The 15,755-nt window shown below is 44.4% G+C and overlaps 1 protein-coding gene across 1 annotated transcript in view; it reads left to right on the top strand.

Moving 5' to 3' along the window:
- The window catches only part of SLIT3 (slit guidance ligand 3), a 610,847-nt gene that overhangs the window by 39,125 nt on the left and 555,967 nt on the right, over nucleotides 1-15,755 (top strand). The window contains exons 2-3 of the mRNA XM_060144178.1: nucleotides 5,417-5,488; nucleotides 11,661-11,732. Coding sequence (XP_060000161.1) covers nucleotides 5,417-5,488; nucleotides 11,661-11,732 — 144 coding nt within the window. The remainder of the gene's footprint in view (nucleotides 1-5,416; nucleotides 5,489-11,660; nucleotides 11,733-15,755) is intronic.

Raw genomic sequence — 15,755 nt, 5'->3', positions numbered from 1 at the left:
GGAAATACCGCAGAGCTCCAAGTCACAGCACTGGTGTATGATTCACTGATTGTGATGGGGAAAAATAATGCAGGAGTTTACCATGGTGATGCCTGTTTATGAAAGCGAGGTGGTAGATGATGAGGAACATGGTAGAAACCAGACATGGGCAAAAACAGCAAGAAAGCACTTTCCCCTGGAGTTTGCAGAGGGGCTCAGCGCTTGTATGGGTCCAGATCTCACAGGGGAGATGGGATAAAAAATGCACCAACTTGGCTGGAGTGGGGAGCAGCAAAGCCACTAGGAGTATCCCTTCACTTTCTTTAAGACATATGATGGTAAATTCTATTCTGTTCTGTTCTATTTATTTATTCATTCATTTTTCTGGCAGTCATTGGTTACCCTGATATAGTAGAATATGCTTAGACCCTAGCTGGAGATGGGCAGCATGATGTGATGGTTAAAAACATGGCCTCTGCATTCAAAGAGCTTGGGTTCAAATCCCAACCTTGCCACCTACTGCTTGTATGACCTCGTGGCAATTTGACTTACCGATACAATCTTCTAAGCTAGGGTGCTTCCTCATGTGAAAAATGGGATAATTAAGGTACCTACTACATACGATTGCTGACTGGATTAGAGAGAATAAACATAAAGTTTTTGGTACAGTGCCTGGTGCATAGTTTGGGCCCAGCAAATATCTTTTTAAGGCTGATCTTCAGTATTTTTTATCTGTTGAAGGAAGGTAGTAATACTTACCTTTCAAAACTATTGCAAAGAGAAGGAAAAGAAAAAGGTTAGAAAGCTCCTGACTCAGAGATACTGCATTCATCACTGTAGAGTGCTATAACAGATAGTCCCCACATTTCAGTGACTTAAGGGTTATTTCTGGAATATGTCTGAGTCTAATATGGGTAAATGGGGAGACAGAGGAAGAAGATCTCAGTTGCATGCAGTCATTCAAGGAGTCAGGCTCTTTCTATCTGCCATGCAGGAAGTTTTATGGAATAGGCCTGAAGGTGGCATATATTACTTGTGCTCATGTAATAATGATGAAACTCAGTCACATGGTTGTACCTCCCTGCAAGGGAAGCTGGGAAATGTGGTCTATCTCTGTGCACTGGACAGAAGGAAAATGGTGCGGTGGACAACTTGCCAGTCTCTGCCCCAGTGTTCAATGCATGGCAACCACATTTTGTGAACACTAATATAATACCATGGTGATTCCCATGGCATCCTAAGCCCCACTTAGAGGGATGGGCAGCCCTAATTATGCAGTCTCTTCTTCTCAGAGCCTGAGAGAAGGGCCGGTTCTCATCTCATCCCTACAGTGACATGTGCCCCTCTGAGCCATCCTTGGCCCCTCTGAGCCATCGTTGGCCATAATGGCAGGACTGAGGGTCTCCAGAGTGGCAGGCAAGCCTCAGAAAGGACATGCCATTGAGAGTCATATGAATGGAGTTCTGTTGTTCATGGTAAATTAACTCTTCAGACATTAAATATTTCTCTTCCATTCTCTTCCATCTCTCTATTGTTGCAAAACGAATCACTCCAAAACTTAATGGCTTAAAGATATGCACTTGCTTTAGTATTGCCTCTCATGGTTTCTGTGGGCAGGAATTCAAGAGTGGTTCAGCTGGGCGATCTGCCTCAGAATTTCTCGTAAGTCACAGTCAGATGGTAGCTGGGGCTGGAATCTCAAAGGCGTCTGCACTCATACGCCTGACCTCTAGGCTGTGAAGACTCAAACAGCCAGGGCTGGACCAGATGGGGCTCCTCAGGTGCCTCTCTCTCTCTCTCTCTCTCTCTCTCTCTCTCTCTCTCTCTCTCTCTCTCTCTCTCTGGTCCCCTCACATGATCTTACCATTGGGGATTTCAGGTCTTCTGACCTCACGTGGCAGCTCAGGGCTCCAATGCAAGTGCTCTGAGAAGCAGCCAGGCGGTCACTTATTGCCTCTTCTAATCTAGCCTCAGAAGTTCTGCAGCATCGCTTCTGCCAGAATCCTCTTTGTCCAAGCAGTCACAAAGGCCTGCTCAGGCTCAGCGGAAAGGGGCAGAGACTCCACCTCTTGAGGACAGGTGTGTCAAAGGAACTGTTTGTAGACATGTTTTATTGATGAAACGGCCCCACTTCCCCACCCTACCCCCGATCTAGATGCTGTAATGGCTTCCCCGTCTAACATCACCCCAGATGGGATCATTCGTGCCTGCAGATGGTTCAGAGCTCATACTGAGCTAAAGTAGACTGATTTCTTCAAAGGACAGAGCTGAAGGCTGAGAAATCTGGCTAAGGAGCCTGGCCTGGGATGACCGGGCTGGCGAAGGGACGGCACATGAGGTGGTGCAACCTCTTCTCAGTGTCAGTTTCCTTAGTTCCCATTTTCAGCCAAGCAGGTTGGCAATCCAGGCTCTGTCCTCACCAAACCAAGGTCTGCAAGCAGGAGAGGGTTATGTAAAGCATGGAAGCTCAGAGAACTTAAGTCAGTGACTCAGATTCACACAGCTAGGAGTGGGGAGCGGGACAGATTTGAACCCTGACCTGTGTCACCCAAAACCCACATGCTCCCTGGCCTCCCTGGCAGTGTGCGCGTTGGGCAGGGGTGGTGGTGGGGTTTGGGGCAGACAGACAACAGAGCTCCCTCCCTACCCTCTCTCTGTAGCCAGATACCAGGGAAATAGGTGTCCTAGACACACCGCACGGGAGAGGCAGCAGAAGGGGACCACTCTTGGTGCTGTCACTCAACTAATTATAGTAACGGTAGCTGCCACGATTATTTAACGAGTGCCTGATAAGCACTGTGTATGCGTCGTCATCTCATTTAACTCTCGTAAAAACTCTTGAGGTCAGGCTTGTCGCCGTCAGTTAGAGGGTGTTGGAGAAACTGAGCCTTGGAGATGAAGCAAACTGCCCATCAGTCACTCAGGAAGTGGCAGGGCAGGCATTCAAGCTCATGGCTGCTTCCCTCTGAAGCTCAGCCTCCCAAACACTGACTCTGTGCCTGAGACAACCCCACAGTCCCCACCCGAACCCATGCCTCCAAGTCCTCGGCATTTCAGCGGCACACTTTGTGCCCCTTCATAAATAAATATTAATTGAAAATATCAGTGCCGCAGCCGCTAACACAAGCTGCCGAGTTACCACGCTGTGCCCTGGTGATTAAACCCTTGGGTGCATTGTCATATTCTCAGTTGTCACGGTCCCCAGACATCCATCCCAGTTGAGATGGGGGGTAAGAAGGAACTCGGGGTGATGATGAGCACACACAGATTCCTGTCTGTGTGCTGGTGTCCACTCCTTGCGTGAACAGCTTTCATTATTTCCCCGTGTGACTCTTGCTCTCCTTTACCAGCCCTCAGCTTAGTCTGAGAAGTCTAAATGCTGCCTCTCTCCAGCACAAGCTGGTTAAGAAACAACTTTGGTAAGGTAGATAGCTAGTGGGAAGCAGCCGCATAGCACAGGGAGATCAGCTTGGTGCTTTGTGACCACCTAGAAGGGTGGGATAGGGAGGGAGACGCAGGAGGGAAGAGAAATGGGAACATATTTATATATATAACTGATTCACTTTGTTATAAAGCAGAAACTAACACACCATTGTAAAGCAATTATACCCCAATAAAGATGTTAAAAAAAAAAAGAAACAACTTTGATTGTTACTATATTTTTTAACATTTTTTGGGAGTTTGGGATTTACATATTCACACTACTGGATTTATTTATTTATTTTTTTAACATCTTTTTTGGAGTATAATTGCTTTACAATGGTGTGTTAGTTTCTGCTTTATAACAAAGTGAATCAGCTATACATATACATATATCCTCTACTGTATTTAAAATAGATAACCAACAAGGACCTACTGTATAGCACAAGGAACTCTGCTCAATATTCTGTAATAACCTAAATGATTGTTACTTTAGATACAGGAAAACTGGATGACGAAGGGAGGTGGTTCCCCAGGGAGGGGGCTCCAGGACTCACTTGATTTTTATTTCAGTATGACTTTTTGAAATCAGGAGAGTAATCCCTCCTCCAATTTGATTTTTCTTTATACAGAGTGCTAGAATCTGAAAATTGTTTCCCTTTTCATTTTATGCAACTTGAGAACTCACAGGTCTTTCTGAGGCATGATAACAGGATGGCAACTTGAGGACCTGAGTAGGAGAACCAAAGAAGTAGTGAACGTATGGATGGGGGTCCGTCATTGGGAAAATGGCCTTTTAGTACCTAAATGTTCTGGCAGGAGGCAAAGCTAAACTCCAACTTGGCCAAAACCTTGAAAAGTTTCTGATCAAGGAGACATGGTAAATAGGAATTAATTGTTCAGCCTCCATTATTAAAAACTGTAACATATTATTCATGGTCCTTCTTTAAAAAGATTTTTTTTTGTATCCCGTCTTCGTAGATAGCTTTAGTGAACACAGTATTTATACGGTTGTTCACAAGTTCTTTCTTGACTTTGGTTTTCTCTAATTCTGGTTTTCTACCATCCAAGGTGCCTCCTTCTCCTGGACACCAACGCCACCATAATGCTTTGAGCTTTTCCATGGCAAATTCTTCTCTTTAGGGCCATTTTCAGGAGCTTCAGCCTACAAATTGGGGCAGGATTAATCCATGAAGCTGTCTTTTACCTGTTGTATGAGATTACTCTTGTCAGGCACATGTTCTACTATGTTGGGCTATGGAGTTAAATGAGATATGGTCTTTGCCCTCAGAGAGTTTGCAGATTAGCTGGAAAATAGACAAGTACCTAGGTGGGTACCAAAGTCGGTCAAGATTCCTTTGGTTTCAGGTGATAGAAAATTCAACTCAAACTGATTTCGGACAAAATATAAGGGAGATGGGATAGATTGGCTCACAGAATCTCAAAATACAGAGGTTTCTGGCATCAGGCATGGGTGGATCCAGCTACTCATAGCATAGCACCAGAACCAGTCTCTTTTCATCTCCTGACTCTGGAAATTCTCTCTTCATGGTAGCTAGATAGCTTCTGGCAACTCCAGTGGAGCGAAAGCTGTTGGGAATTTGAGTCATGTATGTACTCCTGAAACAATTACTGTGGTCACAGGGAGTGAAGATGCTTATAAGCCTGGCCTAGATCAGGTGCCCATCTCCAGAGTTGGGGAGAGGAGTCAGCCCCACTTGTATGATATGATCCAAGAGCTGGGGGAGGGGGGCTTCCAAAGAAAAATTTGTTATCTGAAGAAGGGGCAAGAGAAGCCAGGCAGCTAAACATACCAGGGCTCTACTGTGTACATAATGGCTAGCTTATTCCATACAATGTCCTTTGGGTTGGTTGGACATGCTCTAGGGAATATCATTAATCATGGGAATTGCCTTGTCCTTAACAAGCAACGTCCCTCCAGCTTAAGCCAGTCTGGGTTAAATAGACCATAAGTGTAACCTGCAAAAATCTGACCCAAATTTGTTCTCCATTGCAGTGACCTGGACAGAAATAACATCACCAGGATCACCAAGACCGATTTCGCTGGACTCAAGAACCTCCGAGTCTTGTAAGTAACGCGTGGCTCTCCAATGCATTTTCACTCTCAGCTCTTCAGCCTTGTGAAAATGTCCCACTGCCCTGACATCACACCCCCAAGCACTGGACAACAAGAATTCGCCTTTCTGCAGCAGAAAGCCCTTCATTAGTACATCCAGGTTTCCTTCCCCAGCTGTCTCATTCTGTGTCTCCATGCTGTAGGCTGGGCTAGACCAATGGAAGAAGTCAGTTCCAGTGACAGGGAACACAGAAGGTTATACACAAATAAATCAACATGCCCAGCTTCTAGGATGACAGCAGGGTCAGGTTGGCTAACCATGCTTCCCTTCCATAGAGATGATAATTTCTCCCTCAGCCTGTGAATTAAAAGAGCAATCAAGACAAAAGTTATTTATCTTGTTGCTTAATGGAGAGGAGGGGAGGAAGGAGGGAGAGAGTCAGACAGGGTCAGAGCTCTTGCTGAACACTTGCAGCTGTGCAGACAGGTAGCAAAATTTGAGAGGGGCATTGGTGCAGCAGGGGAGCAAGAAATATCAGGTTTCCTTGCTAAATATTGAACACTTTCATCCATCCCTAAATCTGAGTGATAAGAAGCTGCCCAAATTCTTGGGCACTGACGAGTCTCAGACATTCAGAGGTACAGGAGAGGAGGAATTGGACCCTCTTTCCTTCTTTACTCAGAAGGTGATTTTGACCCATACATGTGACTCTAGACCTGGAGTGCAGCCTGGGCAATCGGGCCACTGCCTTGGTGTTTGTCGTGTCCTGGAATCTTGGCTGGCAGCTTTTTGCTAGAAGTAACAGCTAAAGTCTTGGTATCTAAAGCCACCTCCTTCTTTTTACTCATAGCCCGTTATAATATAGTGAGTTGTATTTTGGGGACTGGAAATATTAGGTTCTGGTCCTGACTCAGAATTAACTGCCCATGTGACCTCGTACCCTATTGTACTCCTTTGGGCCTTACTTTTCTCATCTGTAAAATAGGGAATGAGTAGTATATTAGTTTTCTAGGGCTACTGTACCTAGAAAACTTTGTACCACAAAGTTTTTTCTAGGGCTACTGTACCACAAAAACTTTGTACCACAGACTGGGGGGCTTACACAACAGAAATTTATCGTCTCAGTTTCCAAAGTCCAAAATCAAGGTATTGGCGGGGTTGGTTCCTTTTGAGGACTCTGAGGGGAGGATGTGGTCCAGGCCTCTCTTCTAGCTTCTGGTGGCCTCAGGGATTTCTTGGATTTACGCTAACTGTCTCTGGGTCTCTCTGCATTGTCTTCCTTCTACACACGTCTGTCTCTGTGTCCAAATTTTCCCTTTTTATAAGGACACCAGTCCTATTAGATTAGGATCCATCCTAATGGCCTCATTTAAACTTGATTACTTAGTAAAGACCCTGTCTCCAAATAAAGTCACTTTTTGTTATATTTGGAGTTAGGGCTTCAATATATGAATTTTGGGGGGCATGCAGTTTGACCCATAACAAGTATTTAGAAGTCCTTCTAACCCTAATAGTTACACATATAATGCTTTACGATTTTGACACTTTCACGAACAATGTGTTTATTCTCACTGAAACCTGTGGAACATTACTTGTGTCTCATTGTTTTCCTGATTGAGAAGTAGATGGTCACGATGATGATGATAACTGATGTATATATGGTACCTTCCACAGACCAAGCTCTGTTACATAGTTATTAACCCTTATCTGCCCAGAGGAAACAGGCACAGATGGGTTAAGTGGTCCCAACTCCACATAGCAGGGAACTGAAGGAGGAGGACTCAGAAGCCAGAATGTGTACTTTCTAACCTCCATGCAGTGCCTCTGTTCATTTGTGTTACAGGAAGTTTAGAAAACCAGGAAGGTGATAGTCTAGGAATTTGGTAAGTGCAGCGTGATGTGCAAGTGGCTGAGCGGAGTTTCCCTGAGCAACAGGGTGTGGCACTGCTAGGATCTCAGTGCTGGGCCTCCAGCTAGCAGATGCTCTCCCCTCGATGCGGTCTCTGGTCTTTGGCCAGTGCACCCCCCCTCCCACCATCCCTGGAGGGAAGACCCTACCCTCTGCCAAGTCTTTCTTTTGCCCCAAGCAGTCATGTGTCTGTCAAATGACTGGCAGCTCCGACAAGTGTGTGGGGATCAGAATGGAGATTGGGATAAAGGTGGGGGATTTTCATTAAAGAGATATAGGCAGTAAACTCCTGATTCCAGGTCACTTCCCAACTTAAAGAACAAACACTTAAATTCTCTATTTTTTTTCCATTTTTTTCCCCCAGAATCTGTGAGAAATGTCCTTTCATACAAGTCAGAAATTTCACCTAATGCTTCATTTTTCTAACAAAGTCAAAAACAACCCTTTGATTTTCTTACCATTACATCAGAAAGACTAGTAAAAATTCCAATTTCCATATCTGCTGTCTGCAAATAGAAAGTTTAAAATAATCACAAAAGATCATATTAATATCCTCTGGATGGTCTACAACATTCCTTTGACTACAGTTTATCTTTTCAGTTAATTGGTACATTCTTCTTATTTTGATAAGCAGTGCTGAAACCCTCCCCCTCCCCTCACTTCATAGACTCTATTAATATACTGTGTTTCATTATCTTCCTTAGCAACTCAAAGACAGTCCCATTCAAGCGGCCCTTTATTAGTGTGAAAGAATCTGCTACGTGGGGTAGCTGAAATGCTTTCTAACTGACACCAATAAAGTATCCAGACGTTTAAACCATATTTTCCCTCAGTCTATTCTTTTTAGCTGAGTAACCTAGACAACTGTCTTTTTGAAAAGCTTTCATCACACCTCGGCGTATTCCCTGTATCTGTTTCTTATTTACAATTTATGGTGAAACCAGAAAAGACTCGGTCGTCTTGAATAATTGGAGCCTGCCACCCATTTCCATGCAGAACTGTTAATACGGTGCAGGTGAATGGGCGAAAGCAAATAAAATGGAGATTGGGGAACTTTGGCTTCATCCAGAGGTTTTCCCCAAATAAAGTACATTCAGGGGGAAGATATAAGAATTGCTTATAACAATTCTTTCTTCCAAGGGGCAGGAATAGGAAAAGGGCTCTTCTGGTGGTATCAATTATATTCCCTTTCTTAGTAGTCTGTTGCGAGAACTCTTGCAAGTATGCCCACAATGTGGGAACCAGCTTTATCCCAAATGGGGTTAATTAAAGAGTTAAACTCCACCCCAGCCATCATCACATGGGGGTGATTTCCGATTCTGATCCAGCGTTAAAAGTAAAAAATAACAATGCCGAAAGAACTGAAAATGAGCACGGTCTGTATCCCTCTAACTCAGAACAGATTCAAGCCATAGTCAGCCCTTCTGGGTGTCCAGCCCCTCCTGGATCCCCGGGTCTCCTGCATCTGCTCAGTAAAATGAGAGTGATAGCGATGGTTTTAGCACAGACTCCTGAATTGCATCGCAGCCTAGAAGTTTGGATGGGAAGTTCACAGCTCATTCATTCAGTGATCCATTTATTCATCAAGTGTTGGTTATTTCTTGAGCCTTTAAAGACCGGGTACTAGGCTGGATTCTGATCGGTCTAGGAAGTAGATCAAGAAGAGACCCTAGCTACCTTACCAGTCAGGATCCCAGCAGGACAAATGAGGAGAGCTAAATAAAGATTTATTTGCAAAGGTGTGGGTGAGATTAAGAGAAACCTGGTAGAGTTAGTTGGCGCAGCTCCCTGAGGCTAGCAACAACCGTCGGTCGGTCGCTAGTCCCCTCTGAGCCTCAAGGACCAGTGGGAGGGAGTGGTTACCTGAGCCCAGCAAAGGAAGGACTGCCTGTTAGCACCTGGGGTCTTAGGTAGAGGAATGCAGTCCACCTGCAGTGACTTGGTAGGGAAGGAGGGAGCTGGGAATAAATCCCCCACCTCACTCCCTCTTCTCCCACCCTCTCAACTCCTGCTGGTTGGTTGAACCCAATAGGAAACCAGAGTCAAGGAAGCTTCCTGATGAAGCCGGTAAAAGTTAGCCTCCCAGGGCTTGAGCAAAGAGGAGGAGGGGCAGGTATCAACCATCCCTTCTATTCCCCTTTCGGAAAGAAGCTGGTAGTGTTAGATTAATTAGGACAGAACTAAGAGATTCCTCATGGGAGGTTGGAGTTAGACTCCTTCAGAAACCCTGAGGGAATGTGACACTAAGCCACCCTATAGTGTTGCCCCTTGTAACAATTGGGAAGTAATGACAGCAAGCTCTATGATGGATTGATTGACAGTAAAAACCCAGCTGAACAAACCCCCAGTCACAAGTACTGAACTGGTTCCCTGTTTAGCAAGATGTGCTAGTGTGAGTCTACTAGCATTCCAAGGCCCTCCTTGCCATATGGCGGGATGGAAAAGGAAGAAAAGGGAAGGAAAAGAACATTTATTAAGCCTCTGATTGTACTCCAGATCCTGGGCTAGATAATTTATATACTTTATTCCACTTTTATTCTTACAAGGACTTATGAAATGTTTTATTTGTGCTATTTTACAGATGAGGAAACTGAGTCTCTGAGAGGTTGGCTAGATAGTTCAAAAGCACGCCATCAGCTAGTAAGAAATCAGAAAAGGGATTCTCAACCAAATTTGATAAACACACCAGATTGGGAGTTAGGTCCACCCTCACTAGCTGTGTGACTTCATACAAATACTTTCTCCTTGGGCAAGTCTCTTAACCGCTGTTCCTGGGAGCCCATGTATGTTAAGTGAGGAGCCTATATGAGACCAGCCTACAGGGGGCAGAAGGAACATAAATGTGTGAATCAGAGTGGATGAGGACTCTGGCCTCATCCAAAGTTGTTGATATTTGGAAATATGAGAGCTGATTTTGGAGTTTCTTCTGTGGGGTGTGTATGTGTGTGTAATATCCCGATTTTTTTAAATGTTTGCAACAAATTCACACAATTATAAAATATATCGTTGAGCCCATACAAAATATCCCCATCGCTCTGATAGTCGGAAACTTCCTATGTCCTGGACTAGCCTTTTCCTTGATGTAAAATCAGTACGTGCTGTGGTCCAACGCCCTCTTTAGTGTTTTCTTCATTCACTAAGTCTATGAAGTGGCTGCTGTGCTGGGCACCTGTGTTAGGGCTGGGACTGTGATGATGAACAGAAGACCTTACCCTCTTGGTCCTTAGGCACAGCGAGGAAGATGGACTTGAAAATAAACACAAGGGCCTGAGTGTTAAGCCTAAGAAGTGCAGTGGGTTATGAAATATCTCAGAGGTGGAGGGCTGGCGTGCAAGGAGTTATTCTGAAGTGAAGGCCAAGCTTCCTCAAGGCTACTCGTCCTTCCTTCTGCTTTTCCGTCAGGTGCCTCAGGGCGCCTGTCCTCCTGCCTGATCCAGAGGAACCCACACAGCCCTTCTAAACTCCACCTACCAAAGAAACGTCCTTCAATCACAACTGCATCCCGGCTAAGTCCCATTCAGCCACCAGGGTCAGCCCTGGATGGAAACTATGCAGCCTCACTTCTTCTCTTTCCTACTGTTCAGCTAATCCATTTGAAGCTGCCATTTTTTTTTTTTCAAACTTAGGGAAACAAATGTTTCATTGTCTGCTCAATTCTTAGGATATGCCACATGCATGAATCAAACTTTTAATCATCTGCTTGGAGGACTTTGGAGGTCAGCAGAGCCTGTGGCTGGGAGGACTTAGCTTTTGTGACCATCACCTTCATGTTGGGAGCAGCCAGGCTCTGGGCTTGTGACGTTTCCGGCACAGGCAGGCACCCAACAATAGCTTCACCTTTCTACGAGGTGACCCAGAGACAGAGTGAGCAGAGAAGGCCCTTTTCAATGAAGTATTTTTGAATCCTTGGAGGAGGGAGCTCCGAGGGAAGAGATGCTGAATATATGTGTGGTTTTTATAAGAAGCAGCTTTTACCTCTTCTTTTTCCGTGCAACATCCTGCAGTGCTTGGGAGGGTATTTGCTGAGAACATTCTTAAAATAGAGGCTTGGAAACCAATCTGTCAGGTAGAAGTATGCAGGCGGTGAAACCCTGGTTACCGTGACACCAAGCTGGGATGTGAATTATCTTGTCCCCCCAGACTGATCCTGGCTGAGGGGGCCCATCCGAGGGTCGAGGGAGGGGCTGAGTGACCATGCCTGCATGGCCTGCAGCCTAGTACGAGGATCCTTGAGGCCCGCTTGTCCTTGACCATTGCTGCCTTTGTGGTTCCAGGCATCTGGAAGACAACCAGGTCAGCGTCATCGAGAGAGGCGCCTTCCAGGATCTGAAGCAGCTGGAGCGATTGTAAGTACAGCACAACCTCCTTTCTTGAAAAGCCTTGTTTGTTTGTAAATTGGCTTCGTTGTGGCCTTGCTAAGAAAAAAAAGGGCTCCAGTGTTTAATAAAATGTTTGCTATTATATTTAAAGCACGTTAGATGCCTGCTAAAGAGACACTGAAACCCATTTAAACTTTTTTTCTTTAAAAGATGCTAGAATTGGCATCTGGGGCTTGTTTTTCTGCTTCCCAGCCTTGAGCTCTGTCTTGGTAGCTGTACGTGGGGCTTGTTCCTGCCCAAGCCTCAGCCTTCCCTTCTGTGGGGCAAGAAGGACCTCAGCTAGCTATCCCTGTCATGGAAACTAGCATCAGAAACTCCCTACTCCTATACATGGGTAGCAGGCTCCCTCCTCAGGCCTTCTCCTCGGGGCCCCCTCTGCCCCATTCTCGTGGGAGAGGAAGGACAGGCGGGTAGGCGAGGCCTTCGGTGTGCCTGTATCTTCTCTGAGTGAACATCAGCCTGTGTCAGGAAGCCCACATATTTTCATGAGAGAGTGCATTGCCAGTGGTTTGAAAATAGGCCACTGTTCTGACTCTGACAGAGGGAGAGAGCAAAAGGGGTGGGGATGGGAGATGGATGGAGCCTCCATTCGTTTTGTTGATTAATGCTTTTGCAGAAAACTCTCGGGTCACTGTGATGAGGGAGGCTGCGCAGATAGTTAAGTGGGCAGCTTCCCCTTTCCTCGGTTAATCACATCTGGCAGCTCATAACATCTGGATATTTGCTTTCTGCCCTTTGAGAGGGGATTTTCCCCGAGAGCACTTAGTCATGCTGGTGGGCGGCTCTTTCCATGCTGCTTTCTGTATCCTGGTTGACCTGATATTTCAGCCTCCTTCTCCTGCATTCGGGCGACGGGCCTGCAACAGCTCTCTGCTCCTCCAGCTTAAGGATCTTCCCATCTTTACCTGTCCTGTTTCCAAATCTCATCTACAGAGATAGGCTTGGGTAAAGTATAGGACTTTCCACCAACTTGTGAGCTTTGTAATGTGCCCTCTTTTCCCTTGGAGTCATTCCATCTGGGGCAACCTGAGGGAATATTACCCAGCAAAAGCCTTTACTCCCCGCTCTGTGTTGTGAACTGTCTCATTCATTGCTCTCCTTCTGGGTCAAAGGTCAGCATATGTTCTCTTGTTGGTTTGAAAATATGATTTTAATTTCTTATAAGGGAAAATAGAGATAAAAATAATGACTGTTGCCTCTATCTATACTTTTAAGTTTCTTAAAATGTTAACTCTTCTCCTTATTTAGACCCAGGGGAAAAAAAAAATAAAAGTACTTGTTGAACCTGCTTCCTTTGTATGAAATACTCAACATTTACGTGGAAGAATAAATACAAAATCCTTTGTGAGAAGGCCACTTCTTGCTTAGTCTTCTGATTAGAAATATAAATAAATTTCCAATTCATTAATTTCATGGTTGTTGGGAAAGAGCTAATTGAGTACCTTGGACATGCTGGGAACTATGCCAGTATATTATATGCTATCTGTTATTTTATCCCCGCAAAATTCCTGTGAGGTGCGATTACCCTCATTTTGCAGATGAAGAAACAGAGGCTGAGGGAGATGAAGCCAAAGAATTGTCAGTGGGGGGAGCCAAGATTCAAAGCCACATCTGTCTGACATCAAAGCCCACGTCCTTTCATATTTCTCTGCTGCAAGCATTCGATGAAGTGTGATCTTTAGCAATGGCCCTGCAAATAGCCTCTCACATACCCATTGAACTCCAGGGAATATCCGTGGAATAGTCTAGCAAAAGGCGCTTTTCTTTGGCTTGGTCAACATGGCTGAAATACCTTGCACGTCTGAGGGGCTGAGAGGATTACAGTCGTAGGGTAAACCTGGCTGTTTCTCTGCTTTGGTGTATTAAGAGGGTAATGCTAGCTGCTGTACTAGATAAGCCCTCAAATCTCATAGCTTAACAGGGTGGAAGTTTACTTCTTATTCATATAAAACCCAATAAGGGCATTCCTGGTTTCTGGGCCTCTCTGCTCCAAGGGGAGACTTCGGGACATGGGCTCCTCCCGTTCCCTGGCTCTGCCGTCTTTAAATCGTGGCTTCCAAGGTACCAGTGTTTGTCGGCATCAAGCTAGTGGAAGGGAAAACAGCAGGAAGGATTGTACATGGGAGGTTTTCATGGGAAAAGACCTGGAAGGACTACATGTTACTTCTACTGTTACATACCTTGGGCTGGAACTGAGTCATGTGGCCACAGTAAACTGCAGGGGAGGCTAGGAAACTAGTCGAGCTATATGCCCTGGAAGTAGAGGAAACAGGCTTAGTGAACAGCTAGCCAGTTTCTGACTTATATTGCGAGTGAGCTGAGAAGCACTTGGTCAGGAAGAAGAAGGGAAGTATAGGTAGCTGGACTAGTATGTACAGCTGGACAGGCTCTCTCATTTAAGGCCTTTCAGTGTTGGTGTGTGTGATGTGATCCTGACTAGTGTTTATCTGGTTTTGGTTATCCAGTCTGCCCGCAGACCGAGGACTGTAGAGTGGGAAATTACAATGTATTTGCTATTAACAACGGAAGAGGTAGAGGGCTGATTGTGCCATCACCCCTGGCTCTCACTACTGGCTTACTTTACCTGTGTCTCTATATTTGGTAGTAAATTAATCTTTATTGATCATACTCTGAAAGAGGCTGGAAATTGTATCATTTCTGTAATGTTTATTTTCATTTGGAATGGTCATTACGGGTGTAATCTCTTGAGGCTTACAGGGAAAAGGCAGAGAATCCTGTCCTTCAGGTCTCTACTCAGGAATTCTCTATTCCTCCGTGAAAGGACCTCTGCTCCAGGCTGAGTTAGGTGCCCCTTTCCTCATGACAACACATTATGGTCCACATCATAGCACTTATACCATATTTTAATTCCCTGTTTGCCTCATTGTCTCTCCGCAGAACTATGAGTATTTGGAGATGAGGAATTATGTTCCATTTAACTGTTAATCTCTAAGCCTTGCACAAAGCGTGATAGTAAGCACTTGTAGAATATTTATCAAATACTTAGGTTTTTGTTCTATACCAGTGGTTCTGAACTGGGACCAGTTTTCCCCGCCAGAGGACCCTTGGCAATGTCTGGAGACATTTTCGTTTGTCAGAACTGTAGGATGTTAATAGCATGTATTGAGTAGAAGTCAGGAATGTGGCTAAACATCCTACAATGTACAGAATAGCTCCCACAACAAAGAATTACCCAGTCCAAAATGTCAATAGTGTTGAGGTTGAGAAACTCTGCTCTTTCCCTGTTATGTGTCAGATGCCATCTTAGTCATGACATAGGCCATCTCATTTAATCCATATAACATTATGAGGTTAGAATTATCATGTCCCTGATGTGACAAAATATAAATTTCAAAGCATTGGCTAAATGTGCCAATTTAGCTCGAGCTCGCTTCTGATTTCCAGGAAGTGAACAGGATAGAGGAACAAGATAAATAAAACCAGCAGGAAACAAGTGAATCCTGTAGCTGAGACATTCTGCAAGATAACTGCCCTGGTCTCTTTAAAAAGTCAGTGTTACGAAGGAGGTGGGACTTGACTCTTCTATATTGAAAGAAGCTTAGGATAGAAACAGTCGCACAAAACTTGGAAAGGTCAATGGAGTTTGTGTTTGAAGATCTTTGAATTATGCAGAAAGTGATAATAGTGCTAATGTTTATTGCCTTATTAAATCAAAGATTCATTTTGTAATCTGTAAGATAGCTTTTGAAAAGAATAGTTAAAAAATATATAACCTAATAGAGGGAGAAATGACATAGAATGATATCCAAAAATGTGATTAATTCAAATAAGGGAACATAGAACAAAATGAGACAAAGAAAACAAATAGTAAGATGATGTATTTAAATAAAAATATATCATAATTATTTTGTATGAAAATGATTAGTACTTTAATTAAAAGACAGATTTCCAGGGTGGATTAAAAAATAAAGAATAATTACATGATTCTTTCAAAAGATGAACATTAAGCATAAGGAGAGAGAAAAGCTG

Source organism: Lagenorhynchus albirostris, chromosome 3, assembly GCF_949774975.1.
Source record: "Lagenorhynchus albirostris chromosome 3, mLagAlb1.1, whole genome shotgun sequence".
NCBI lineage: Eukaryota > Metazoa > Chordata > Mammalia > Artiodactyla > Delphinidae > Lagenorhynchus > Lagenorhynchus albirostris.
The sequence above is the reverse complement of the archived record's forward strand: the minus strand, read 5'-3'. Positions and strand labels throughout refer to the sequence as shown.